Source organism: Falco biarmicus, chromosome 4, assembly GCF_023638135.1.
Source record: "Falco biarmicus isolate bFalBia1 chromosome 4, bFalBia1.pri, whole genome shotgun sequence".
Classification (NCBI taxonomy): Eukaryota; Metazoa; Chordata; class Aves; order Falconiformes; family Falconidae; genus Falco; species Falco biarmicus.
The window spans coordinates 67373190-67398837 of NC_079291.1; the positions used below are offsets into that span (position 1 = coordinate 67373190).

General features: G+C 48.2%; 2 protein-coding genes across 4 annotated transcripts in view; both read left to right on the plus strand.

Annotated features, from left to right (window-relative positions):
• The first annotated feature begins 699 nt into the window (after positions 1 to 699).
• Positions 700 to 19979, plus strand: RAB11B (RAB11B, member RAS oncogene family). Its single transcript, XM_056337467.1, has 5 exons — positions 700 to 844; positions 7092 to 7287; positions 9244 to 9437; positions 11016 to 11096; positions 15029 to 19979. The coding sequence occupies exons 1-5, from the start codon at positions 805 to 807 to the stop codon at positions 15172 to 15174; spliced, it is 657 nt and encodes a 218-aa protein (XP_056193442.1). The 5' UTR covers positions 700 to 804; the 3' UTR covers positions 15175 to 19979.
• Positions 19980 to 20694: 715 nt separating this feature from the next.
• MARCHF2 (membrane associated ring-CH-type finger 2) overlaps positions 20695 to 25648 on the plus strand; it is a 37775-nt gene continuing 32821 nt past the window's right edge. The window contains exon 1 of one of the 3 annotated variants that reach the window (XM_056337432.1): positions 20695 to 20784. The gene's annotated coding sequence lies outside the window, so the exon portion shown is untranslated. Of the gene's footprint in view, positions 20785 to 21328; positions 21575 to 25292; positions 25386 to 25648 lie in introns of those variants that run through there. The other 2 variants (XM_056337434.1, XM_056337435.1) reach the window with 2 other exon arrangements.

Sequence of the window (25648 nt, forward strand, 5' to 3'; positions counted from 1 at the left end):
CTCCGGTTCCGCCGGGAGCCCGCCCCAGGCCGCGCCGGCGGAAGGGAACGATCGCGGAGCAGCAGCCGCGCCCCCGCGCGGAGCGGTCCCGCCGGAGCAGCTTCTCCCGCCGGCCGCGGCCCGGGGCGCGGTGCGGAGCCGGGGCTGCCCCTGCCCGCGGCCCAGGATGCTGCGCTGACGACCGGCCCGGCCCGGCCCGGCTTCCCTCTGACCCCGGGTCCACACCCGGGTCCCCCTCCCGCCTCTGGGGACCCCCCCATCCTCGGGAACCCCCATCACTCCCGGGGACACCTCCCAGACCCGGGCCCCCCCACGCGGCCCGCCCCCGAGGACCCCCCTCCACCGCCGGGAGCCTCTCCCTTTCCCGGGCCCACCCCTGCGGCCCCTCCCCACCTCGGGACTCCCTCCCCCCCGGCAGCCCACTCCCCCCCCACCCCCGCGAACACCTCCCACACCCGGAGAGCCCCCACCCCTGCGCCCCGCGGCCGGGCGGTGCTCGGCTCTGCGCCCCGCCCCTCCCGCCCTAGATCCCGCCCCTCCCGCGCCCCGGCCCCGCCTCGTCTCGCAGGGTCCCAGCTTAGGCACTGAAGCCCCGCCTCTCCCCAGCTGCCCTCTTTCGACTGGACAGCGTCGCCCGTCAGTCAGAGTCGCGCCAGTCGTCTATTGGGCGTCGTTGATGGATTTGGCGCGCCGCCCGCCTCCTGCGGGCTCTGGCTGCCGCTGATAGGCGGCGGCGGGAGCCGCCCCCCCCCGGCTGGGCCGCGGTCGGTGCCTGGCAGCCAGAGGGTCGGCGCCGCCATCGCCATGGGCACCCGCGACGACGAGTACGACTACCTCTTCAAAGGTACTGCCGCCGGCCGCCCCGGCCCCTCGGCGGGCCCGCGGCGGCGCCGGGCCCGGTCCGGCCCGGCCCGCCAGGCTCGTTGCCCCGGGCCGGGGGCGGCTGCCGCGGCCTTTGTGCGCGGTGGGGCCCGGCTGGGCCTGGCACCGGTCTCGCTGCTGGGCTGCGGCGGGGCCTTCCCTGGGCCGCCGCGTCGGGGGAGCGGCGGCGATCCGCCTCGGGGCGAGGGCTGGGCTGGGGGAGAGGCCCGGGGCTTGGGCCGGGGGTCGCAGCTGGCGGCGGGGCTGGCGGTGTGGGTCGCCCCTGGCGCCGAGCGGGAGCAGAAAAAACTTCAGCTTCAAGGGGGAGCGCGGTCGGCTGCGAACTGACCCTCATAACTGAAGCCGGGAGGCTGGACGGTGTTCCTGTGGCCCTGCCTGGGGTTGTTTGAATCATTCTGTCACCGCACCTGTGACAAGTCAGGCTGTCAGGGCTGCTGTGCGAGGGGAGGGGGCCGCCCCGGTGGGCCTGGGGCCGCTCTTGGTGCGCTGGCTGGGGCTGTTTTTATTGCCATTGCTGTCCTGCCTGTGTAAAGGCTGCGGCGGGTCCCTGGCCTGCCCACGCGACGATGCTCGCCTTGACCCTTTTGCTGGTGCGTCCCACAGCCCTGCCTTTGAGGCCCATGGAATATGCGGATGGGTGTGAAACCCTTCGTGTTTCCCAGCCTGGCTCATGTCTGGTCTCCTCCAGGGCTTGGAACCCTCAGGTCCCTTCGAAGAGCTCGCCGCGAGGCGAGGTTCAGGCTGTGCCTGTGGTGCTCAGGGGGTCTGGGGGGTGTGGGTCGGTGCTCGTCCCCAGGAAAATTCCCCGGGAGTTTGATGTCGGGGAACGGTGCACATACAGGAACGCCAACAAGTGCAGCAGCGGTTCCACGCTTCCTTGTTGATGAAAAGAAAGACCAATTACTCTGTTGGAAATATTTTATGGATGTATTTGCCTGTTTGGTGTATTTGTTTTACAGTCTTTGAGGTAGTGGGTAGAAAAAACCCTTGATTTCTTCTCTACCTGTAAAGCAGACTGCCCTCTGAAAGTATGCAAACTGTCTGGCTTGAAGCTAGTTTGCTTCTGAAGTCATTCCACTGTCAGTTTTCCCAAGTGACTTAATAGCCAGGAACTTGAAAGCCCAAAAATTTTCTTTCTTTTTTTCTTTCTGTGAATAGTCAATGAGGTAGGCAAAACTGCGTTCATCTTTCAAAATACTTACGCCACTGTGAAACACATTTTTAATTTTATCTGGAGTGAAACTTAATCTAAAGGTATTTGGTCAGGAGCCCTGCTGTTGTGTTGGTGCTGCAAAGTGACTTGGCATACTTTGTGGCACTTAGTGAAAAACAGGGGCGAGAATTGGCCTTTTTTCTGCATCTTTTGGGTAAGGGTAGTTGTGTGGATGGTGTTTTTTTGAAATAAACCCACCCACAACTCCCTTTCCCTGTCTAGTCATTTTTGCCTTTCCTCTTTCTAGGCTTTTGGGGACTGGGCAAGAAATGGTGAATATTGATGGGACCAAGTGGGATGAGGTCTCTGCTGTAGGACCAACTTCCCCTTCCTTTCCCATCTGCCCCCTTTCAATAATGGAATTAAATATCAAGAGGGATTGACTTAATTAAAAAAATAATATCCAGGGGTTTGACTGACTTCTGGTTTAGCCCCTTCTTAGCTACACAGACTGCTTTTGAACTCTCTTCTATCAGGCATGTGTAGGGGTCGGGGTAGAAACAATGGTGGAGGAGGGTTGCAGTCTGGAAGAGATTATTTTTAATAAATTTGAGGTTTGACCATTTCCCTTGCCACCAGTTTCCAAAGGAAATTTGGTTGAACTCTGATTTTAGCATTTACAATTGCACTTGTTTAGGAGACTTGCATCCTTGCACTGTAATTATTTAGGATGACTCCAGTTGAATGCAGCGTTGCTTTAAAGTCATGGGTTTTACTTTTATATATAGTAGATCTGGAGCTGCTTGTATAGGAACTTCTGTTGTTTAGCATAGATTATATTAATCACCTTTATGAAAAGTTTTAAAGCCCCATTTCTCGTTAGTCTCTTTCATGTGAAACGCTGCCTAGAAAACAGTTGTTTGGGGCTGAAAATGGCCAAGGTGTTTGTAGCAAGAGTTTTGTGCGTAGCTGGCTCGCTGTTCCTGGTGTTCCCTCCTTCACACTGTCCATGCGCTTCTGCTTCAGCCCCGGCCATTTCCATAGGGCTGCAGGAGCGTTATTGGTTTATCTGGTCTAGCACACAGTGGGCGAAAACTAATTTAAGGTTTGGTGGCACTCTGGGGATGCGAGTGTGGTTATAGTCAAAGCTGCTCTGCCAAAATAGTGCCTCTTTATTCCCGTTTGCCATTTCTTTTGTGTGCATCACGACAGTCAGAACTGCTTATTTTATTGATCGCAACAAAATGTTGTTTGTTAACAAAATGACTGAGCCAACCTTTGGGAGAACAAGCTGAATTCTGTGTGCAGAGCTGAGCAGAATAATGAGGCTGTGAGGATCTTGTAGATGCATTTTGGTGATGTAACCCAAGCAAAGCCAGTGGTTCAGGGCTCTGTCCCCAATTAGTTTTGTAGCTGGGGTGGTTAAAAAGCAGGAACATTCATGAGGATTTTTGAATGGGTTGGATCTGGAATTTAATTCCTGTCCTTTTAATAGTCATTCAAGTATTGGAAGCCTTGTACCTATTAAAATACGACCTGCACATTCATTTTTCTCTCAAGATTAGCTATTATCAGTGTTTATTTTAAAAGCTAAATTTGGGGTTGTGCACATGTATGCTGGCTCATGAAAAAGGAAGGAAAAACCACCCGTAGGAAAAAAAAAGAGCTTTCTTTTACCTTTGTGGGAATTTAGACTGCTCTGATTAGAGCTTAAGCCTAACAAAGGCTGTGCTTATTAAAAACAAATGCACAGCATATTAGTCATCAATATCTGGCAACCTTATGTACTTAGTATTTATAATGAACTCTGCTTATGTGGTCTCTGCTAGAGAGCGCCTTAATCTTCTTGATTGTTCAAAAGAATATATTTGCCAGATTAATAAACCAGTGTATTTAAAATTCTGTCGCAAACTTGATCTTTTTTGAAACTTTTTTTATTACCGACAACATATTGCCCTGGATTTTTAATTCTGTCTTTTGCTTGTGTTGTACCAGGGTCTGGAGGTCTGGGTGGTGGGATCGCGCTCCGCTGGGGCGGCCGGGGGGGTGCATGCGTTGTGTGGCCTCGCGGGACATGGGAAGCACGGTGACGATGGTGGCAGATCTGAATGCTTTCCCGTTGATAAATGGGTGACGTGGTGAACGGTGACCCACAGGCTGGCACAGTGTGGTGGAGGAGAGGGAAAATCGGGAAAGACTTGAAGGAGCAGTGCCACGATTCGGGATGTAAACAGGGCACAAAGTGTGGCTGGATTCTATGCTTACAGCCATCGGGTGCTGGTTGTTGGTTCAGGTCACTTCCCAGTTAAAACCAGTGCATCTTTCTATTAACCACTGTGGCCCTGAAGACTGTTTAGGGAGTGTGAGTTTATCAGTTCTGGTGAGATGTTTAGGGAGTATTCAGGCTCTTAGATCTGATTTGAAACTTTCTTTTCTACTCTGTTGAGACTGCTGCATTTGAACATGCAATGCTGTCTGGTAGTCTGTTCCCAAATTTAGGAACTTTCCCAAGATCTAATTGCTTAGTCCAGAATCTTGAAGGTATCTTCTTGGTCAGTTCGAATAGACAACAAAAGTTTGTGGATTCTCTCTGCATGGGGGCCTCCAGTCTTGGCATTTTTCCCGTGAAAGTGAAAACGCTCGTGTAATGCTCAAGATTGAGAAGTACTTGGAGACTGTAAGGTGGAGAGAACATTATTTACTGAGCTGGGATCTGGTTGCCTTCCTTTGTTACCTCTGTGTCCAGTAACTTCTCAAAAATGCTCTCCTAGAAGCTCTGCTGGAATGTGGAGCAGCCTGGTAGAGAGGAGCCTGGTGCTTTGCTGCCAGGTTGCAGCAGAGGCAAGTAACCCCCTAAAAGTAACACAGGAACCCTGGAATTTTCTCCCTGCAGCAGATGGAGTTAATGACTTGAGAGCCATTTGCATGGTTAATGCACAAAGCTGATAATTTTAAAATGCCAGAGAGGAGGTGGCTGGAACCTGGAGAGGTGGCTGTGCTTTCTCGAGCTGCAGATTCACGAGACGGTAACTCCCTTCGGAAGCAGTTGGAAGCTTCAGGGGTTTTCCAAGCTGGACTGGCTTGTGTGGTGGATGTTTTTACCTCCTTCTGGTCATGGTGAGGGTTTTGCTTGTCGGGTACAGCCTGCTCCAAGCCAGCAGATCGCTGTGCAAGATGGGTGACCTTCGTTCTGTTCCTGGAACGCCCCGTGGAATTAGTGATGAAAAACTGTTTGTCTGGAAAATAAAGCTAACAAAATCCTAGAGTTAGAACTCATAATAAAATCTTCTTTATAGATCTGTTCTCATGCCCTAAAAAAATGGTTTAGGCTGTTTGCCAGCGAAGGCAGAGCAGTGTGAGGAGCTGATTTAAGCTATCCCGGGTGGGGAGTTGTGGCGCCTTGCCACAATCCACTGGCTGCTTGTTCCTGCCTCTGTTGTATTTTGACTGTTCAGCTGTGCTAGCACAATTGTCCGTCTATCTGTGCTGTCAGCCGGATGAGATGCTGGGAGGGGGTTGGGGGGGAGAGCCCAGAGCGTTTCAGCAATCTCCCTGTGCAGCTCAGGAGCCGTTGCAGGGCTACAGCAGAAGTTTGGGAATGTGCTAGCAGGGGTGGGGAGGTATGCGAGCTGCCCGAGCGCGCTGCCAGAGCTGTATCCTGAAACAATGACCTGAGCAGAAAAAAAGCTGTAATAACACTAAAAGGCGAGTACAATCCTTGGCCCTGGGAGAATGCTGGCAAGCTCATTCTGGACGTGTGTAATGGGAAGAGCCTTCCGTAATTTGTTGTGGAGGGATCAGGAATGTTTTCTGCCTGTGTCTGCTTTTTGATAGGAAAAGCAGATTGTATGAATGAGGAAGATCAAGAAATCTGTACTTTGAAGTGAAGGAGGAAATATTCCCAAGGTTGAAGAAGCCTCACTGTGACTACCTTTATTCTTTCTGCTCAAGATACTGTTAGCTTGAATACCAAAGTCATATGTGACACAATCTTTGCTGAGAAGGGAGGATGACTTGATTGCTTTCAGCCTTGTTTCCCTTTAGTTATCTCTTGCCCTGGTCAGTGATACAGGGATTGACGAAAACATGCCTAGTTGTGTTAGCTGCGTAGTCAAGAACCTCCTATGACAAGTCTTTGTCTTTGGAGTTGTGGATGAGAAGGTGTGGTGGAGAGCCTGGTCTGGCGCGGCCGGGGTGAAGCAGCAGCCGGCGGAGGGGAATGGCAGAGGTGTGTGTCTTGGGATCCGCGGGGAGCTTCAGCCCCGAACTAGGGGGAAACTCCTGCTATCAGATGTGCCTTTTATTTTCACAGCTCCTTCCGGTAAAGCTGGGCTTTGTGTGCTAAAGATCTTTCTGCACTAACGTTTTTCGGTTATCATGGCAACACCTCGTGTGGAGGCAGAGATTTTTAGCTCCTTTTACTTCTCCTGCAGTCTACTAGAAGTTGTTTTGCTGGGTGAAGTTCTTCTTTGCTTTGTGTCTTGTCTGTAGCGTCAAACTATTGATGCTATTTTCCTCTATTTCCCCCTTTCTGTGGTGAACGTGTTTATGAAGTATTGAAATAAAACACCCTGTGTGACCCCAGCAGGGACTGCAAATAATTGTATGCTTACGTGGTTGTTGCTTTTAAAATAAGAACAGAGTAAGCTTATACTGGACACAGGCTTTTGTCAGGCAGACAGCCTGTTGCTGTGTTCTTGACTGTTTTTTCTTAAAATGTGGGTTGCAGCCTTCCCCTGCGAAAGGTCCAGCATGCAAGGGACATCTATTTACCTCTAATTACTGGCTGTAGCAGCAAGGTTTAGCTGTTGACAGTCCCTGTAGCAATTTCTCATTTCCATCTCTGAGGAACTGAGCAGCTGCTAGCAACAAAAAGGCTTGGGGCTGTTTTGGGGCTGGGGAAGCAAGTAAAGTCCGAGGTGGTGTCAGCATAACTTTCTCCAATGTTTATCTGACTGTGCAACTCCTCTGGGTCCTGCCTGCAAGGCAGCGTAGCAGCCAGGTAGCACATGTGTCAATGCTGGATTAATTTTGAAAATAATGTCTTTTGTTTCAGTTGTGTTGATTGGAGACTCTGGAGTTGGGAAGAGTAACCTTCTGTCACGTTTCACAAGAAATGAGTTCAATCTGGAGAGTAAGAGCACCATTGGGGTGGAATTTGCCACCAGGAGCATTCAGGTGGATGGGAAGACGATAAAAGCGCAGATCTGGGATACTGCAGGACAGGAACGATACCGTGCCATTACCTCAGCGTGAGTACTATGTCTTTGCTCAGGCTAACAGCAGAATTTGAGCAGAGATGGTGCAGATAAATTTATGGGTAGAGCATTAACAAAGCATATCTGGGACACAGGACAAAATCATTGCAACAGGCTTCAGTGTAGATCCAAGTCTTAAGATAGCAAATACTTCTGTGTTCCTTGCTTAATATAATGAAAGTAACTTCTAGATTCTAATGATGTTATTATAGAAAAAAAATGACAGTTTAAATAAAAAACTTGGGGAAATTCTGAGTCTTGTGATTTGTGGTTTTCCCTGCCCTGCATATGCTGTCTTCATCACACGGAATGAATGTCATTGGTACTGTTTGGCATCAGGTGTTAGTCTCTGCATGGTAACTTACTGCAACACCTGTGGCTTCTGGTCTTCGTTGCCCCCTCGGTCTCGAGACTGAGGGTATTTTTAGGACAGTCTGCAGCCACAAACTCCCTTGAAATCTCAATGACTTTGAATTAGTCACAGCCCTGAAAATTAGGTCCAGGAGTGCATGCTGAATAACCAGGGAGTAGGAAGGCAACTCTGATAATGCTGAGGCTGCAGCATTAGGTACACCTGTATTTAGAACAGTGGTGCATGGCACCTTGTTAATCCAGACTGTTTTAAGATGTAACCTCTGGGTGTATCTGTTTCTGTGCAGGTAGTAGGCAAAAGTACTTCTTAGAGGAAAAAAAAAAAAAAAAAAGGAAGCCTTGTTGTAGGCCTAGTTATCCAGGGCATATTCTGATAGGCAAGTTGAAATATTTTAATGTTACAGATGTATATCTGTTTTGAAAGGTACCAGCTTGTTTCTGAATCATGCACAGATTGAGCCATTTGTATTAAACTCAAGGTAAGGGGAACTTTTTCCTTGAGGTGAAATAGAGTATTGCAGAATAGATGGGAGAAAAAAAGAGGAGCGTGGAGCCCAAAGGGATTATCTATAGGGAAGAAATGTAAAAGCAAAGTAGTGTAGAAGCGGAGGTAAGTGCCAATTTCAAATTGCTTGTTTCTTATAATTTTTAGTGTGTTTTCCAGAAACTTTTTTTTTCTTGATGACCCTTAAATTGTTCTTACTGCTGTAAACACGCAGCAGAAAAACTGCTGGCTGAGCCTGGTTTAGCAACAGACTTGGCCGATGAGAATCGGGGATCTGCAGCCCTGTGATCCTGCCTCTCCTTCGTGCTGGCACCGGCTCTTGCTTGACGCGTTGCTGGGCCAGTTCAGCTTGCTAAGCCAGCAGAACACTAACCAGCAGTAAAAAGTGAATGTTTTCTGCTGACTTGGTGCCCCAGATTGGTTCAACAACATGTCAGACAGGTGCTGGTGGAGCAGAGGGGAAACGGTGGGATTGTGTGGGAGAGATGGACGTTCCGGGGCTGCTGATGGGCAACGGCTTATGCTGGCCTCAGCCCTTGGCTTGAGTGGAAATGAGCCTGAACCTGCCCCGAGGGAGCACACTCCGTTCTCATATTATGTGCTTGTGGATGTCAATATAGCCCAGAGTTCCCCCTCTTTAATTTTTAAGAGGGACAGGAGGTATTTGAAAGATCAGCAATGAATACCGACATTTTACTAAAAACTGGTTCCCTAGTAGAAAGGTAAGTTGTAACTTCACAGAAACCTTCTGAAGTGCATTGTGAGTTTTCTTGCACGCCGTTTTAGCAGACGAAGAATGTCATGGCTTCCGCAGTCTCTTCAGCATTTTCTTACATACATTGGAATTTTTTAGGAATGCCATTAAAAAAACCCAGCATTTGGAACTGGGGTTTAGGCTTAAACTCCCACCCCCCCCGCCCCAACAACAACAGTATTTGCATCAGCACAACTTTTCCCGACCTGGGGGAATGTTTTTAACTTTTTAGTAGTAACCATTAGAAACAAGTTGGATTCCAGGTTTGTTGGTGTAACTTGGAGAGCTCTCTGTAAAGGAATGTGCCTTGTGATTTCAGATATTACCGCGGTGCTGTTGGGGCTCTTCTTGTCTATGACATTGCCAAACATCTCACCTATGAGAATGTGGAGCGCTGGCTAAAGGAGCTTAGAGATCACGCAGACAACAATATTGTCATCATGCTGGTGGGTAACAAGAGTGACCTGCGCCATCTGAGAGCTGTGCCCACGGATGAGGCTCGGGCTTTTGCAGGTTTGTAGACAGTGTGTTCTGGCTTGGTGCTTTCTGAACTTGATGATGTTGGTGCAAGCTGTAGTCACGCTGTTGTTGTCCAGGACTGAGCCTTCCCCTCACGTTTTATTTTTGATCCTAAAAAAAGCATTTAAGTTTTTTTAAAAACTAAAATATCTTGGCTTACTAGATAGCATGTGTGGGTTTTGGTTTTGTTTTTTCTTTTTTTTTTTTTTTTTAATCTAGTGGTGGTACATGTTTTTGAAACGCTGTTCTTGAGTTGGCTGATAGCTGAAGATTAAACATTTCCTCTAGCCAGGCTAGAAACAGTAAGCAACGTTTAGAAGAGAAAATTAGAGGCCTAGTTCTACTGAGCATGTATCAATGTGGACGCTGCAGATGAATACTGAACCTTCTCTTACATGGTGTAGTTTCTGCTCCAGAGCACTGATGTATATAGTAGTGTCTTCTAGTTTCATTTAAATGTTTCATTTAATGTTTCATTAACTTCTCATTTCATTTAAGTTTCATAAAATCATCAGTCTCGGAGATTATCAGTTGCGGGGAGAAATCAAGTGGGCTATGTGAGCTGCTGCCACTGCATGAGTTGTCCCTCTTCCTTATCTTGCAGAGCACTGGTCAGATACTCTTGTCCTTACAGGCCTAGGGACACTCAGCTTGCTTTTGTGTGGCCGTCAAGCTTGGAGGTGGAATTTAAATGTATAGCCTTTAAAATCCTTCTGGGAATATTACTAGGGCTTGCTTAAACTTGTTTTCTGAAGTTTGCTAGTAAGCAAGTACCCTGTGGTTAGTAAAACCACTTTAAACTTTCAGGTGAATGAGAAGTGAAGTCTATGTAAGAGGAGCAAAACAAGTTAGTAGGCACCCTGTAGAGTGTATTACTTTGGTCACTTTGTTCAGCATCTTTTTTTTTTTTCTGCCCTTGACTTCCTACTAAGGCTGTTTTACATAGCTAGTGATGGTACAGGTGTTGCTGTTTAAGCTCTGTGACTGAAATTTGCCTGTATCTGGGCAGGTGGTATGATACTATTCTAGGCGTGATGTTTGGGTGTTCCTCACAGTCCTCTTTTTTTTTTTTTTTTTTGTAATAAAAAACCCTCTTGCACTGTAAGAGGAAAGAAGAAAACAGACTGTATTACTAGGAGCTTTATTGTAATTTGGAGGTAGGGTCTGGTTAGGAAAGTGTAGGTCTGTGTATGTTTTGGGGGTTGCAGAGGAGAATTGTGACTCCTGTTGCGGCCAACATGCCTTTGCCTGTGCTCTTGCTCAAGGTACTTCTAGGTGTGATCTGGAGCCAAATGAGACTAATATTGTGTTGCTTGACTGAGCAAGGGCTGTGGAGAGGAAAATGTTCTCACACTATGGAAAGGCAGCGGTCAGTGGTGACGCTGCCAAAGCGCTAGAGGCTAAATAAATGGTGCACCAAGTTGTTCCTAGTGTAACAGGAAAAAAAATAATTAAAAGAGATCGTTCCCTGGCTGATTTGGCCTAAAAATAAGGTGAAACCCTCAAAAGTAAAAAAAATAATAATAAAGTGCTATTAAAGCTTTTAACTGAACCACTTGTTATTTATTCCAGAAAAAAATAACTTATCTTTTATTGAAACTTCTGCCCTGGATTCAACAAACGTAGAAGAAGCCTTCAAGAACATCCTTACAGGTATGGTTTGTTATGGATTCAGAGGACCTCCTGGGGTAGTGCATCATCATTGTGGGCACGTTTTGCAGTTATCTAGAACGTGTTGGAAATGATGTTTAGTTTGCCAGCCTTCTAACCTTACCTGTGTGTTCTGCCTCCCATCCACTTTTCTGCCCAAGAATCTGGAGGTTTCTAGTCTCTTGATGGTCCATAAAAATCAAACTATTGCAATAGCACTGTTGTAAAGGTGCTGGTTGTTCTGTGCCTGTGTAAAATCTAGGCGGTGAAGCCACAGCCATGCTAGGAAGGAAGTTAAATGCTCCAGGTTGTTCTCTTGCACCAAAGCAGACTGGTACGTAGTATTTTTGTTCTCAGCTGATGGTACAGGTTGTAGTTGACTGTGCAGCAACAGCATAGCTGCATGTAGGTTGCCTTCTGGGAATGTTCCTGAAGAGTCCCAGGAATTGTCTAAGAACATGATAGTGGTCACGGGCCAAAGTGAGGCCAAGTCTTATGATTTCCACTGCCCAAGAATGTTCCTCGGCGTGTGTAACTGCTGTAGGTGTGGCTACTCAGTGCACAGTGTCTGGTTGCAGCTTCAGACTTGCTGTATGTGTGGGACTGCTACGTGGCTTGTGCAGTAGGTCCACTGCACATAGTATCTGAGAGATTCCAGGTAGTAGTACTCTACTACTTGCTTTCTTCCTCTTTCAGACTGGGGCTTAGAATTTCCGTTCCTTAAGGTCGAGCAGTTGCCTGCATATATTTTCTTGGCCCTGGAGTAAGGGAGCACCCTACTGCACATGAGGCCTAGGATTCACCAGTAAAGCTTTATTGGTGTAGGTACACCAGCAGTAGAAGTGGGAAGCACACAGAGCAAGAGAGATGCTCTAAAATAAGTACTGCTCATCTCTGTGTTGTTACTTCAGTTGGGGTAGGTAATTGTTACCGAACTTGGAGTCTGGCCTAATCTTACTCTAATTTTAGTTAGACTTTAGTTTGTGTGAGTGTGTCAGCACCGTATGCTTTAGCATTTTGTGTTCCAGAGGATGTATTATTCTTGCACCAGGCTGAGGTGACTCCGCATTTGGGTAGCTCTGTGCCTGAGTTAATCTTCGGAAGCAGGGCCCTGGGAAGCATGGGGCTCTTAGACCCATGGGTGTTGCAAGGAAACCAGCATGGGCCTGCAGGACTGCTGAACTGGAGCTAACAAACCCTGATAAACCTGAGCATCTCTGCTTTCAGAGACCCTGCCTTCCACTCCATGTTCTGTGATAGTCATATCTCAAAATACTCCTTGAGGCCACAGGGAAGCTGATGTTTCAGAGCAGTTTTCCACTCCAAAAATGAAGTAACTGACAAAGAACCCTTAAAAATCATATCTAAATACAAAGAGGGCTATCAAACATTGGGTATTGGATTACTGCATGAGATCTGAATTTTGCCCTAAAGAGGGGAAAATGCCATATAATTTGTCAGGATGTTTGTTCTGTCTCTCAAAAAGCACTTTAAGATCTGTACCGTGAGCATGAAGAGTTGGAAAGATCCAATTCCTGACTGTTGCTTACTGTAGCTGAATTCTATACTGATAAACTGTCTCCTGTACGCTGTTTTGTAAAGTTACGCCTGATTTGCATGTTCCACAACATCTCAAGATGAGCATTTTCTGAGCTTTATTGTGGCCAGATACTGATTTCGGTTAAATGAGAATGAGCCTTTGTTCTGGTTCTACTTGATGATCAGGAAGTGTCTGGTGTGTGTTAATAATTGGATGTTGACCAAAGAATTGGCTTTGTATTACTGTGTCTTGATGTATGAAATAAGGGTTTATTAGTAGGAAAAAAGCTGAATTTTAGTAGGGTGAATTCTGTAAGGCAGGCTCTTATAGGTTTCTTTTGCAGAGGTGTGCAGGGAAGCAATAAGAAGTGTTGGGATCACTAAATCTGGTGCTGGCCAACTCTGTAGTCAGAGGAAGATGACCAAGGAACGGCAGGTAGGAGAAAGAGGATAGTCGGGCTGCTCCTCTAAGTAAAGAGCCTGGCAGCCTAGAAATGGGTTGTATTTTCTGCCCAGCAAGGTTTGTGGTGGTAGAGCTACTGGTGAAGCAAGTGGAGAACGTTGCTGTCGAGATAAAGCTGCAGAGAAGAGCACCTGGTGCCTGAGCTGGGACTGTCTTCTTGCCTTCTAGCAGATTCACTGTTTGTCTGTGACACTTGGCTGGATCTGAGACAACTTGCCTGGCGCTTTGAGATAGTATCCACAGCTTTAGTGCTCTGAGCGCTAGTTCAGCAGTCACTATCCATCCTGTCTTCCCTTGCCATGTTGTCCTGAGACTGACCCTGGGTAGGGAACATGGCCTAAGGTTGCTCTAGGAGGGCGCCCCGATGCCGTCTGCTCTAGCAGATAACACTTGGTAGGCCAGAACTCGAGCTGAGGTCAGGGCTGGGCAAACAACTCAAAATGCTATCTCTTAGGAGCATCCTGGGCTCCCAAGAATGTTGAGATTCTCCAGTTCAGGTACAGTGGGGACATGGCTAGTAAGACTGAGTAGTCCTGAAAAGCTTATTCCTAAAGTGATTACCTGGGGGAGAATCATCCTTCTAAGGGAGGAGAAGAAACCTGGGAAAACATGCTGTGTAGAGCAGTGAGTTGGGAGCCATCACGGGGGACCTGGAGGAGGGAAGAGGGTGGGAGCAGCAGGACAGGAGTTTCCTTGCTGGCCACCAGTTTGAGGGATCACTAAAGACGGGCAGGGGGGCACGAGGGACCGAACCAAAGAGATGCTGCCCCAAAGAAAAGAGGCCTTGGCAGTGACTCTGAACAGCTAGTATTAAAATACACCACTGAGCACAGAAGAAGATGTGACAATCTCTGTGCCGCTCTACCCTTTTAGCAAAAAGAGCTGAAGGTAGCCAGGGGCAATGAGATCAGTCTTGGGTAAAAGGTTTCTATTTTAAACAATGTAAATACGTGCAGCTTCTTTTTGAAAACAGATAAATACGTAAACAAAACTCACATAGCCTCCCATGATTTTTAATCCTTACTAAAGACTTTGGGTGTTGCTGTTTTGAGGCTGTGGCTCTGTGAATGCGACCATAATATTTACCACAGGCTTCCAGGGAGGTACTTGCCCTTTTCCTGCCTCACAATGGAGGGAAGTTGGAACGAGGGCTTATAGTCGGTGAAATAAGTAGTTTAAAAACCTTTCAACTTAAATTATTTCTCCTAACTATGCAGTTGAAATGGTTTGTTTCTGAAAGCTTTTAACCTGGCAGTCTCTCTTCAGCGGTTACAGCTTTGTGGATCTGTGTGCTTTTGGGCATAAATTAATTGGAGTCAAATACATTAATTCCCTCAGGAAAAGCATTTTCGGATCAATATAGGGCTTTATGGAACTGTGTGGCTTTTTACTGTCATAGGTGGGAAAACTGATTTGTTGCAGAGAGGAGTAGGCACTTCTGCCATTTGATAGCAGCAGCTTGCCAGAAGATAGTGTGAAACAGGTAACAGTCGCTGCCGCTGTGTGGTGACGTTTTGCAAGCATCCTGTTGAGTGGTGTTTCAAGATGATGTTGCCCATTTTCTTTAAAAAAATCAAAAATAAGATGATTCCCTGTTTTCCTGCTCCCCTTTCATTTAAAAAGCCTTTTAATAATATCCATGCTCATGGAGTCATTGAAAAAGAATGGGTTAGGAAGCACTCACTGTTTTGGAATTTTTGTAAGGAATTTTGTCTTTTCCAGACAGAGCTGGCGTGTCCATTACAGAGCTGGCAAGCCAGCCAGATGTTACATGCCATAGCTGGTCAGACTAGATTCCCTTTCACAGCTCTCAAGTTAAACTCTTCTCCTTCTTGGGTTCTAGCATCTTCTTTGACAGCTTGCTCCGATGTGTGTGCGTGCTGTGTTGGAGGCAATGTCTTTCTGGGCTCTAACGAGTTTGTTCTCGTTTCAGAAATCTACCGCATTGTTTCGCAGAAGCAGATTGCAGATAGGTCTGCACACGATGAGTCTCCTGGCAACAATGTAGTCGACATCAGCGTCCCACCAACCACCGATGGACAGAAATCCAACAAACTCCAGTGCTGTCAGAACCTGTGACCTCCTGTAGATGACTCTTGTGCCCTTCACTTCGTCTGTGCTTCGTTTAGAAACTTGTGTGCACTTCTTATCTCCTGTGATTCAGTGACTCCCTCTTCCCTCCTCTACCCCGTTCCCAAGTCCTCCCTTTCATCTTAGAGCTTTAATTGTAGGGCTAACATTCCCCTGCCTCTGAAACCCCCTTCAATGTGGTGACTTTTGGGCTTGAAATGTAGGCACTGATCTGATAGACATGTTTGTGTTGGAACATCTGCTGCTGGATATTATCCCATGAAACACTCTCCTCAAGTGGTTTTGGGTTTGGTTTTTTTTTCTGGGAGAGAAACCATGGTGACTTGACTATAACAGTTGAAGAAATAACTACATTTAGGTGACAAGGTTTTTCCCCTCCCATAGTCAGATATATTTTTCTGGTGTTTCTGTCAACATGGGGGAGAAATTAAAGAAAATAGCTATCCTACCAAATGCTCTGTTTTCTGTCCTGATAAAGTCTCACAGTGAGGTTTTTAGTGGCTGCACACACATAAGCAAGCTGTTGAAAATAACATTACTTATTATGTAATTACCCCTAATACAGTTAGTCTGGCTGTGTAGTTTACTGTTTCCTGCTTGGGAAATCTTTCTCTATTCTTGTTTTATTTGGGAACAATGAAGTATGTCTGCATTGCTTTCTCTGCCACCATGAATGCCTGTGCTGCTTGTGCAGGCTTTTTTAAGTGGCTTAATATTTATTCATGGCTTATGTTAATCAGTTAACATTATTGTACAGTAAGTGCCAGCATATTGATTTCAGAAACCTTTTGCAACCTGTACAAGTAGGCTTATTTTGTACTGTAGATCAGTGTCTGAAAGCAGGGTCTTCTATAGATCCAGGGTTTTTTTGCATGCTGCTTTTTCTCTAGATCCCTCCTACCCGTGTTTGAGTGAGTGAAGCAATATTTTCATGTCACGTATATACCTGCACTTGTAAGGGTTTTGGTTGTGTAGACAAACACAATACTTTATACATTTTGTAAAACTTCTGCAGAACCATAGCATCTTGAACTTCCTCTTCATCATCTTTTCACTATTGACCTTGTGCATAATCTTCTTGACCTCTACTAAAATGCATAATATTAAGATTTCACATAACTACTAACCTATTGTTTTCCTCTTTCTCTGTCTTACTGAATTGCAGACTGTAATTCTCAAATGATTGTACTTCACCTGATGTAACAGATTTGTCATCAGCAGGGCTAACTACTATAATACTTTGTTTTGTTGAATGGGAAGAATGTTATCACAACTTCGTGTAGTCAGTCTCTTGCTAGCTTGTGAAAATCTTCTATGATGGCTTTTCATCATTCACTAGCTCTTACGCACTTGCATCCCCTCTGGTATATGCTGAATGTTATGATGAGGCAAATACTGGGTGAAACTGTCTAAAGGAAGAGTTGGAGATCATCTGCTGCTCTCTGAAGGGCTAGTGAAGCAATTTGCAGTGAGTTTTTGCTCTGTATTCTGAGACTGTACCTCACTTGATGAATCCTACCTGCATATTAGTGAGTTGATTTTTCTTTTCTGATACAAAGCAAATATGAAACTGTGAATTGTGCTTGAAGGGGAACTCTGACATTCCAGTCTCAACTGTTCTGTCTGGTTATGTAATAAAATTAAGGGCGGTTAACTCTGATGGCTTTTCCTTTGTAAGATTTCCAGACCTATGCCTATAATTTTGTACTGCATGCACCTAGAGGGCTGTAGTTCACAGCAAGGGGTGCACGTGGTGCTGAGCACTTCCACTTCTCAACTTTGTTTAGATGATACTTTCAAGGTGAAGGGGTGCATGCTTGCAGCCTAATGCCATTGAATGAGGATACAGATCCCTCTAGTCATCAGTGCTCTGTCCTAAGGGTGTCCCGGTTTGGGAAGCGCTTTCACCACTTGGTCTTTACTTTAATAGCATCCTGTTGAGAGAAGGTATAGCCAGAGGGAACTAGAGATGTCTACTTTTTGCTGGTCCTAGACCAGAATGTGATGAGCAGTCAGTATTTAGAGGGCTGGCAGATGAGCATGAGCACGCCATCAGAGAGAATGGAGAATTCGGAGATGGTGAAAATACTTCATTCAAGAACAGGTGGACACTAGTGGAGCTGGGCTCCTTGATTTTCAAACAAAACTTTCTATGAAGAAATTAGTTGAATAACATGAGGAAGAACCATGCTGTTAGAAGACTTACTAGTTCAGGCTGATGTGTTAATGTGTTTACTCGGCAAATTCTATTCTTAACACAAAGTTTATAGAATCTATGTGGCCTGGTATAAGAAGCTGAGAAGCAGTTTTGTCAATTCCTTGTCTCTTAAAAGAGATTTTTCTTTAGTCTTTGACTTTGTGGAAGGCTCTAAACTTTGCCTCAGAGTCCCAACAAAAGTTTCATCTCTAGGGCTTAAGTGCTGTTAAATTGTATGGGTACTGAAGAGCCCTTGTACAACTTCATTGCGCATTGGCTAAAGCCTCCTCAGAGCAGGTGGATCTTGGACCCCATACTGTGCATGCCAAGGGGTCTGGGTTGTTTTTGAGATCCGTTGTGTGACGTGGAAAGGCTGGCTGCCTTTTGCAGCAGGACTCTTTGGTATACCCGAGATGTGGGAAGCACGTGTGCACACACAGAGCTTGTGTGAGCACCATGAATGAAGCGGTGGTTTTACCTGCTGTGGGCACACAGTTTTTTAAGCTAGGTGTTAACCCTTTCCCAGATTGCTGTGCTGCTCTCCAGGCAGTTAAGAGAGACGGCCCTCCTGAGGCTTTGAGGCTCTTGTGCCTAGACTAAGCACAGGGCCACTAGTGCTGGTAGGAAAAGAACAGTGGACCAGTTCTGCCTGGTAAAACCGTCTGCCTGTGCATAGACAGAGGAAAATGCTTTTGATCTCAAGTACCCTGCTGTCCTGCTGAAAGCACTGTGCGCTCCTTCAGAAACTATAGCTACAACCCAGCCCACTGCTGGTGATGGCTACTGAAATTGCAGAGGGGAAGACCTGGATGGAGGAATCCAGAGGAAGCTTGAACTGTTGGAGAGTTGTCTGACATTCAAAGCAGCTCTCCAATAGGCCAGACTCCTTAACCATGCTTTCCTGATGTGAAAATAACAGTTAAATGTGATCTCAGCTGGACTGCTTCATACTGCAACTTCCCTGGCTTTGTGTGTCTCTTGGTGTTACAGCCAGGAAAATAGAAAAGGTTCCAGCTCTCTTCCGTCTGCCGTAAGAGGTTTAAGGGCAGAATTTGGCTTATGTAAAACTCCTGATGACAGGGGAGCTGCCTGTAAAAGAAGGAATATGTGCTATACTTGCTTTACTTGGATGTTGAGGATGACTTTCATTGAAAAATAACACTAAAAACCACTGGGTGCTTACCACCCAGTGTCAGTAATATAAACCTCCATTGAAGGCTCCTGCTGATGCTTAGAATGGGTCCTCCAATGTAGAATGAGACAGGAGTCTTTTCTGCTAACTACCCTATTAATTATGGGGATAGTAAAGGGCAAAATTCACGCATAAAAGTGATTTGGTAGTGAGCGTGCAAACAGGTAACTGGTAGAATAAATTCACTGGGTGGACTGCCTCAATCTAACTTCTTGGTGTTGAGTCAGATGCTTACAGACTTGGTGAGTTAAAGTCTGGGATCTCCACGGAGAGTTTGTAGCCTGCACAGGACAAGAAAGTTTGCTTTATCAGAAAGTTTTAAAGCTCCATACTTGTATAAATGTAAAAATCCAGTTGAGGAGTGACTGCTTGCTACTTTGTTAAAAAGATTTTTGTGTGTGCTACAGAGACCATGCGAATCTGGTGGAAGTAGAAGGCACCATGGTCCCTTCTTCCCCCTGGGGCTGCTTCTCAGCACTTTCAGCAGGTTAGAAGCAGTAGAAAAGCTGCTGCATCCTAGAGATCCTCCCGTTTGGGTGCTGATTCTGTTAGATCACTTGTAATGACGCCACAGTGTGTGGGAAGGATGGTGAGGGGGTTATCCCTGTGTGAACAGGAGGGAGCACTTTCAGCTGGACGTGCCAGGATGGCCAAGGATTGGGCTGTGCCTTTTGGGTAGGGCACTGACCAAAAGCGGCTTGGAAAAATGTACAGTAGGTATTTTCGCTTCCCAATGCTTTGATTCCTGCGTGCTGTACTGTTCCAGAAGTTGGGGATGGGATCTGTTTGTGGGCTGATTATGGTTGAGTTTTGCCTCTGCTTGGTGATTGTTTCCCTTCCAAACGTGAAAGAAGAACTTGCTTGGAGATTCTGGACTCTGTAGAAGAAAAAGGATCCTAATGAAGTCAGTCACTTAGGGAGGCCTTTTTCCTTCATTAAAAAAGACCTAGGAAAGACAGTATTAAAGGTAGGGGCCTGAATTTTAAATAAGAAAACAAAAAGTGAAGACTTGACTGTCCTTCAAGCAAAATACAGCGAGTCAGGGCTGAGGTTGGATTCTCTTGATTTGGAGGCTCTTAATAGAGTCTTAATAGGTGATACAGTTTAAATGGTGAATAATGGAATGTTTCCGTGAAATTGCTCTCTCCACGGCTGCACTGTTTCAATAAATCACGGTTAATTCTTATTTTACACTGGTCAGATAATGCACAGTAGTGTTGTCTATCAGGCTTTGTTAGGCTACAAATAGCACCGGCCCTTTATGCAACCCAGAGGAGAGGTTCCTTTAATTTACTTTTATTCCTGGTTCCTGTGTTAAGTGCAATTCACTTTGTAAATATGCCCATCACTCGTTTTTTGTGCATGGTTATGATGTATTGTGGATATAAAGATTGCCAAATCATACCGCGTGTGTCAAGTTCTGTTCCAAACGCAATTGTACAATAAAGCGGAAAAAACCGGTGTTGGCCCAAAGGCCGAGCGCTGGGGCCGGGGCCAAGGGCCTTGCGGGGGGCGGCTGCCCGAGGCCGGGGTCTCCGGGTCTCATCGGTCACCGGGGCTCAGCCGATGCCCCCGGCTGGGGGGTGGGATGTTCCCGAGTGGCTCCTCCCGTCGCTTCAGCGCCCGGCGTTAGGCCTCGGGGGGGGGCCCGGGGCTCCCGGCGGCCTCTCAACAGCCTGTGCTGCCGGGGGCGCGGCGGGGCAGCAGCGCGGCCCTGTGCCATGGCGGCCCCCAGGCAGGGGCGGAGGGGCCGGCCCCGGGCATTCAGCGGCCGCCACCGCGGGTGGGGGGGAAGGCGGAGCGGCGGCGAGAGGCCCGAGGCCGGGACGGAGCTCCCCGGGCTGCGGGGCCGCTCCCGCTGCGGCCCGGGGACAGGCGGCGCCGACGGCCGCCTCCCGTAGCCTGGCCGAGGGCCGCTGAGGCGGCGGTGCCTGAGGCGGCGGGGGCGGGGCCGAGCCGCCCTGCCGGGTCGCTATTGGCCAGCGGCTGTTGCCAGCGGGGTCGTGTAGCGACGCCGGCCGGCTTCCCCGCAGGCCATTGGCTGTGCCGGCGCTGGCGTCAGCGCAGCGCTGTGCAGTGATTGGCGGGAGGCGGCAGAGCCGCGGGGAGGGCGGGCGGTGGCGGCGGGGGGGCGGAGCCCGGCGGCCGCAGGAGCCGGCGATGGGGCGGCGGGCGCCGCGCTGAGGGGCCGCGGGCGCCGGGACCGCAGGTACCGGGCGGGGTGGGGTGGCACCCGCGGGGTGCCGGGGACTGGCGGTTGGCTCGGCCCGGCTCTAGCGCCCCGCTCCTGGCAGGGCCGGGCCGCGCTCCGGTGTGGGGCTGCGGCGGCGCGAGTGGTGGGCCGAGGCGGGCAGGCCGCGGTGCGGCCGCCCCCGGTGGTGAGGGCCCGAGAGCCTCTGACAGCTTCCCCGGCCCTCAGCCCCTCCCGGGGGAGCCGGTTGCCGCCGCCGCGGGGGTGTCAACAGCGCCCTAGTGCTTAGCAGCACCCCGGTGCCCGTGCCTTGGCGGCCCGGGGGGCGCGGCCGTGCCGGGGGCAGCGGGCACCCTACCGGCGCCGGGCAGCCGTGCCGGGCGGCAGCTCTCGGGCTGCGGGGCCTTGTACCGGGTGCTCGGCCACGGCGCCGTGCCCCGGCAGGCCTGGCGGTGGGAGCTGTAGCCCCTTCCCGAGGGCCTTCCCGTCGGCCCCGCGTAGAAACGTCACCTGGGAGGAAAACGTCGCAGGCCTGGAGGTTCGAAGCAGCGATTTTTTATAGGCGATCATCGGACTTCATTGTGGCGGAGATAAGTTGTTATTGGGAAGAGGCCTTTGCGAGTGGGGTCCCGGGGCTCTTCCCTCTCCTCCGTGGGAGCGTTGGTGGCTCTGTCTGACGGCCCTTTGGGACCTGCCGAGCGCAGTGTGGCATCAGCTTGTTACAGGGGCATCCCCAGGGAACAGGCTCAGTGTCACGGCAAAACCAAAGACCTGTTGTGTTGGAGCACCAGCTGTCTTCCTCTGTGGTGTAAGCGTAGAGTTTGTGATTGACTTTTCTGAAGCTGAGACCTCTAAAATCTCTTTATTTCATTTAAACCAGATTTCTTGAGACAACTGCTAGCAACAGAGCAAACTGCTCGCTCGTGGGATTTGTCCGAGGGATGAGCCTGTGGCTCATGTACAGGAAGATGATTGTGACATTGGAGGTACTTTTCTCATGGTCTCAAACATTTGCTCTCGTCATATGAGCGTGTTCTCTATCTGATGGGGAGACCGAGATTAAAACCCAAAAAAGCTGTGCGATGGTATTTGAGACTTCTCGCTTATCTGTGCGATTGCCTGCGCTGTTAGTAGCCACAGAAATGGTGCTGGCCTGGGCATGGGGTGATGCAGCTGAAGGAGAGTGCAGGCTGTGGCGTGACACCCTCTCGGAGGAGGCTGTGCAGAGCTCGGATTTGGCAAGCAGACAGGTGGGGTGTCCCTGAAGTCCATGTTGGTGATGACTTAACTGGAGGTGCTAGGGTTAGCCAGAGCAGCTCTGGCTTTTCATCAGGCTTCTCTGTATTCCGCGCACTGTCCTTGCAGTGTCCAGAGACGAGGCTGTCCTTCCCTGATGTGTGATGAAGATCTCTCAGTGGGGGTGTCCTTCTTGTCCCACCCTGTGCCCTTTATTGGCTCGTACTCAAGGGACTGTTTGTGTCCCCCTCTCAACCATCCTTTTTTTTGGGGACCCTCATTCTCTTGCTCCACTCACCTTCCAGCAAACATTTATCTCTGCATCCTTCCTGATATGGTTTCTAGTGCTTTCTCAACCTTTTTCAAGGTTGGTCAAGAATGCCTGTACTGCTGCTGCTCTGATGGTCTGGCTGTGGCCAGGCCCCTTTATCCACCCTGGTCATGGGGACATACAACACTGTTTGGCTGCCAAGCTCACACATGCACAGAATAATCCTTTTAACAGCTGAATGTTAGTCTTCTTATCTTTCCAAGGCTTAAGTGTTTGAATACTTTTATTATTGCATCTCCAAAGGATTATCTGGAGGAGCATGTTTGGAGGGCTAGAAGAGCCCTGGTTTTCCAGGTGTGTTTGTGGTGGTATGACCAGAAAGAGAGGCTTGAAGGGAAAGGAGCTGGGACTGGAAAATCCTGTTGTTGCATGCACTGTAACAGTGAATTTAATAATTCTAGTTGAGGACACGTGGTCTTACTACCCCCAGACATGCCTTGTGGAACGTTACAGGCAGCCTCCATCAGTAAGGAAGTCTTAACTTCGCCAGGAGTGGACCAGGTGGCACAGGAGAGAGCTTAACGTGTATACCAGGAATGCTAAATACCAGCTGTAAAACCTGGGTTGTCTGTGTGTGGTTAGCTAATTATCACCACTGGCAGTCTTTAAGTGGAAACAGGAAAGAAAAAAAACCACCCAACATTGGAACTAGTGGTTTCTTGTTTCTGATGTGTTTGATTGCCCTTTTTTTGCTGTGGAATTGCACTGAGGCTGCGGAGTGAGGTCACCCCATGCTGGATGCCAAGGAGACCATGCAGATGAGCAGTATTACAAACATACTAATTGTAAGCAGCTTCCGATGGACTTCTTGCCTTAATAGATGCTGGGAGAGGGGCTTTCCCATTCTAGGTTATTGATGCTGGCCCAGATTACGCAAGTGTGTGACACAGTGTTTCCCGGGGAGGAAGTTAGCATAGATTCCTTGAAACAGCATGACCAAAATCAACCCAAAATGCATCCAGCACAGGCTGGGCAAGTTGAGGCTGGATACAGGCTCTGAGACTCTGTTAGTCCTGAGGGACTGCTGCAGGTCCTCAGGATGTGACTTTGTAGTAGTTCAGCAGGCAGAGATACAAAGTAAAATGTGCATGGAGGGGCTTTTTTTCACTATCGTTTAAAATATCTTGCCTTTTTACACTAAAAGCCACAGAACCTTTTCTTAGAAGATGAAGGAAGGAATTGGGCATCCTGAACTGTAAATTACAGAATAAGTGTACTTTTCCCCCACTTGACTTTGACTCAGCTTTGGCTATGTGGAGATTTCAGGGTTTCAGTTTTCTAAACTCTTTCCCCCCACTGTCCAGATTAAAGTTCATAACTGAACTTTTCAGCCCCCCTGTCCAGATTAAAGTTCATAACTGAACTTTTCAGCCCCCCTGTCTTAATTACTCTGGTTAATTTATGCTTCCGTATGCTCCTAGCTCAAACCCTTCCCCTGAGAGTGAAATGATGTCTGTTTACTTATGCTAGTCCCCTTGAAAACACACTAACCACCTCTAAATTAGTAAGAAATGAGCACACAGTCTCTGTGATGTACAAGATGAGCCACATGAAAAATAAAGCCGTGGGTTACTTTTATGTGAAGGAAATGAGCACAGCACCATTTCAATGTGAAGGGTAGGCCGGCAGTTTCTGTGAAGTTTGTGTAAAATAGCTTTGGTGCTAAACTGATGGGTTAACGTGGCTTATTGAGACAGTTAACATCATGCATGTGAATAGCAGGTTCTTCACTTCTCCAGGTCTGGTCTTGTTCTCTTCCCGGCTCGGGCTGCAGCAGCCGAACCCCAGGGAGGATGCTGTCACACTCGCTCTGTCATCTTCCTGCTGTGCTTGCCGTGGTGAGACCAGGTCGGCTCTAGCTCATCAGCATCGCAGCGACGGATGCAGCTCTGCTGGGAGAGGTGGCCACCCACTTGCTGAGCGTTTGGGGGAGTGCTCGGCTGTTTATCCTGCCGTGTAAAAGCGGGGAAGTTGCTATCGGTCCTGTTACAGTTTTGTTACAGTTCCTGGTGGTGGGATGTGTCTCTTTATAGCTGTGAGTGTTACAGGCAGTGAGAGCTCTAAGCACTGATGGTAGAACGCAGAGTGGTAAAATCCTGAAAGCATGGATTGGCAAAGTGTCTCGGGGCAGGGACTGAACCCTTCGTACCATCTAGTGAAGTGAACACCTGACGGGAGCTGTGCTGACCTGCAGCTCTTCCTACCTGTCAGCCATGCAAATGCATTCCTTGCCCCAGACCTCTCCAGGAGGAGCAGCGTTCCAGTCTGGAATCTGTGACTTGTTGCCGTTTTCAGTCAAAATAGGCATCTCTTAAGTTTTCTTCCAGATTTTATGTAGCAATTCTAACTAAATGTTTCAATTCCTGATGTAATACAAGATGATTATGTGTGGTTAACCTCAAGGGCAGGCACACTGTAACTGCTCTTGCAATTTTAATCAGCTGTCATGAAGTCAGTGATAGACTGACGGAAACATTCTCCTGCTGTTCCCAAAAAGAGGGAACAAGGGGCAAGGAGCAGTACTGGCTTGGCAGATGTGAGTCCAAACAAACCTAGTTTCTAAAGCACTTCTCTGGAAATAGGGGAATGCACCGAACTCTTGCAGTCTTGGCTTTAACACCTGTTTCTTTGTTTGAAGCTTCGAGAGCTTTAGTCCTGTTTCAGCTGAAAGTTGTTTGGGCTTAGATTTGAGAGTGGTGGTGGGAAAAGGTAAGCTACAATTCTGGACTGTTCTCAACTTTTATTTCCTCCTAGTTTTTCTCGTACTTCCCTGTAGATGAACCAGTGGGGGCCTGTGTCTCCAGAAGAACAAGAAACACAGCCTAAGCTAAACATTGCAGCCTTAATTGGGGGAGAGAGAGAGAGACTGGCATTTTCAGCACTGGTGTCAATTGTGGAGTTCCGTTTCAGGATCAAGGAGGGAATTTGTAGCAGCAGGAGTGGGCAGAAGGGGGATGCTGGTGAAGCTGGCTAGGAGCAGCCTCTCTTTGGCTGACCGTGGAGGAAGAGGATGCTCTCCGCTGGTGCCTGCCTTGGAGCTCATCAGGTGCAGGTGGGTGGTGGGTCAAAGGCTGCAGTGGTGCCATTGCTGGAAAGTTCTTTGAGAACTGAGCGTGCTGAAGAGATTTGTGCAGTGAAAGAGCTAGGCTGAAAAATATAAATAGGCAAGTTAAATTGCAGACCAAGTGTCTGTTTGAAGGTGAGCCTGCTGCCTGGTTTCCAGCGGTGGTTGCATGCCGGCCATGTGCTGCTCTGAGCAGTGGGGTGCTGCATGCTGGCGCGTGGTTTGTTCCAGCTCCAGTTTGTCTCCAAGCA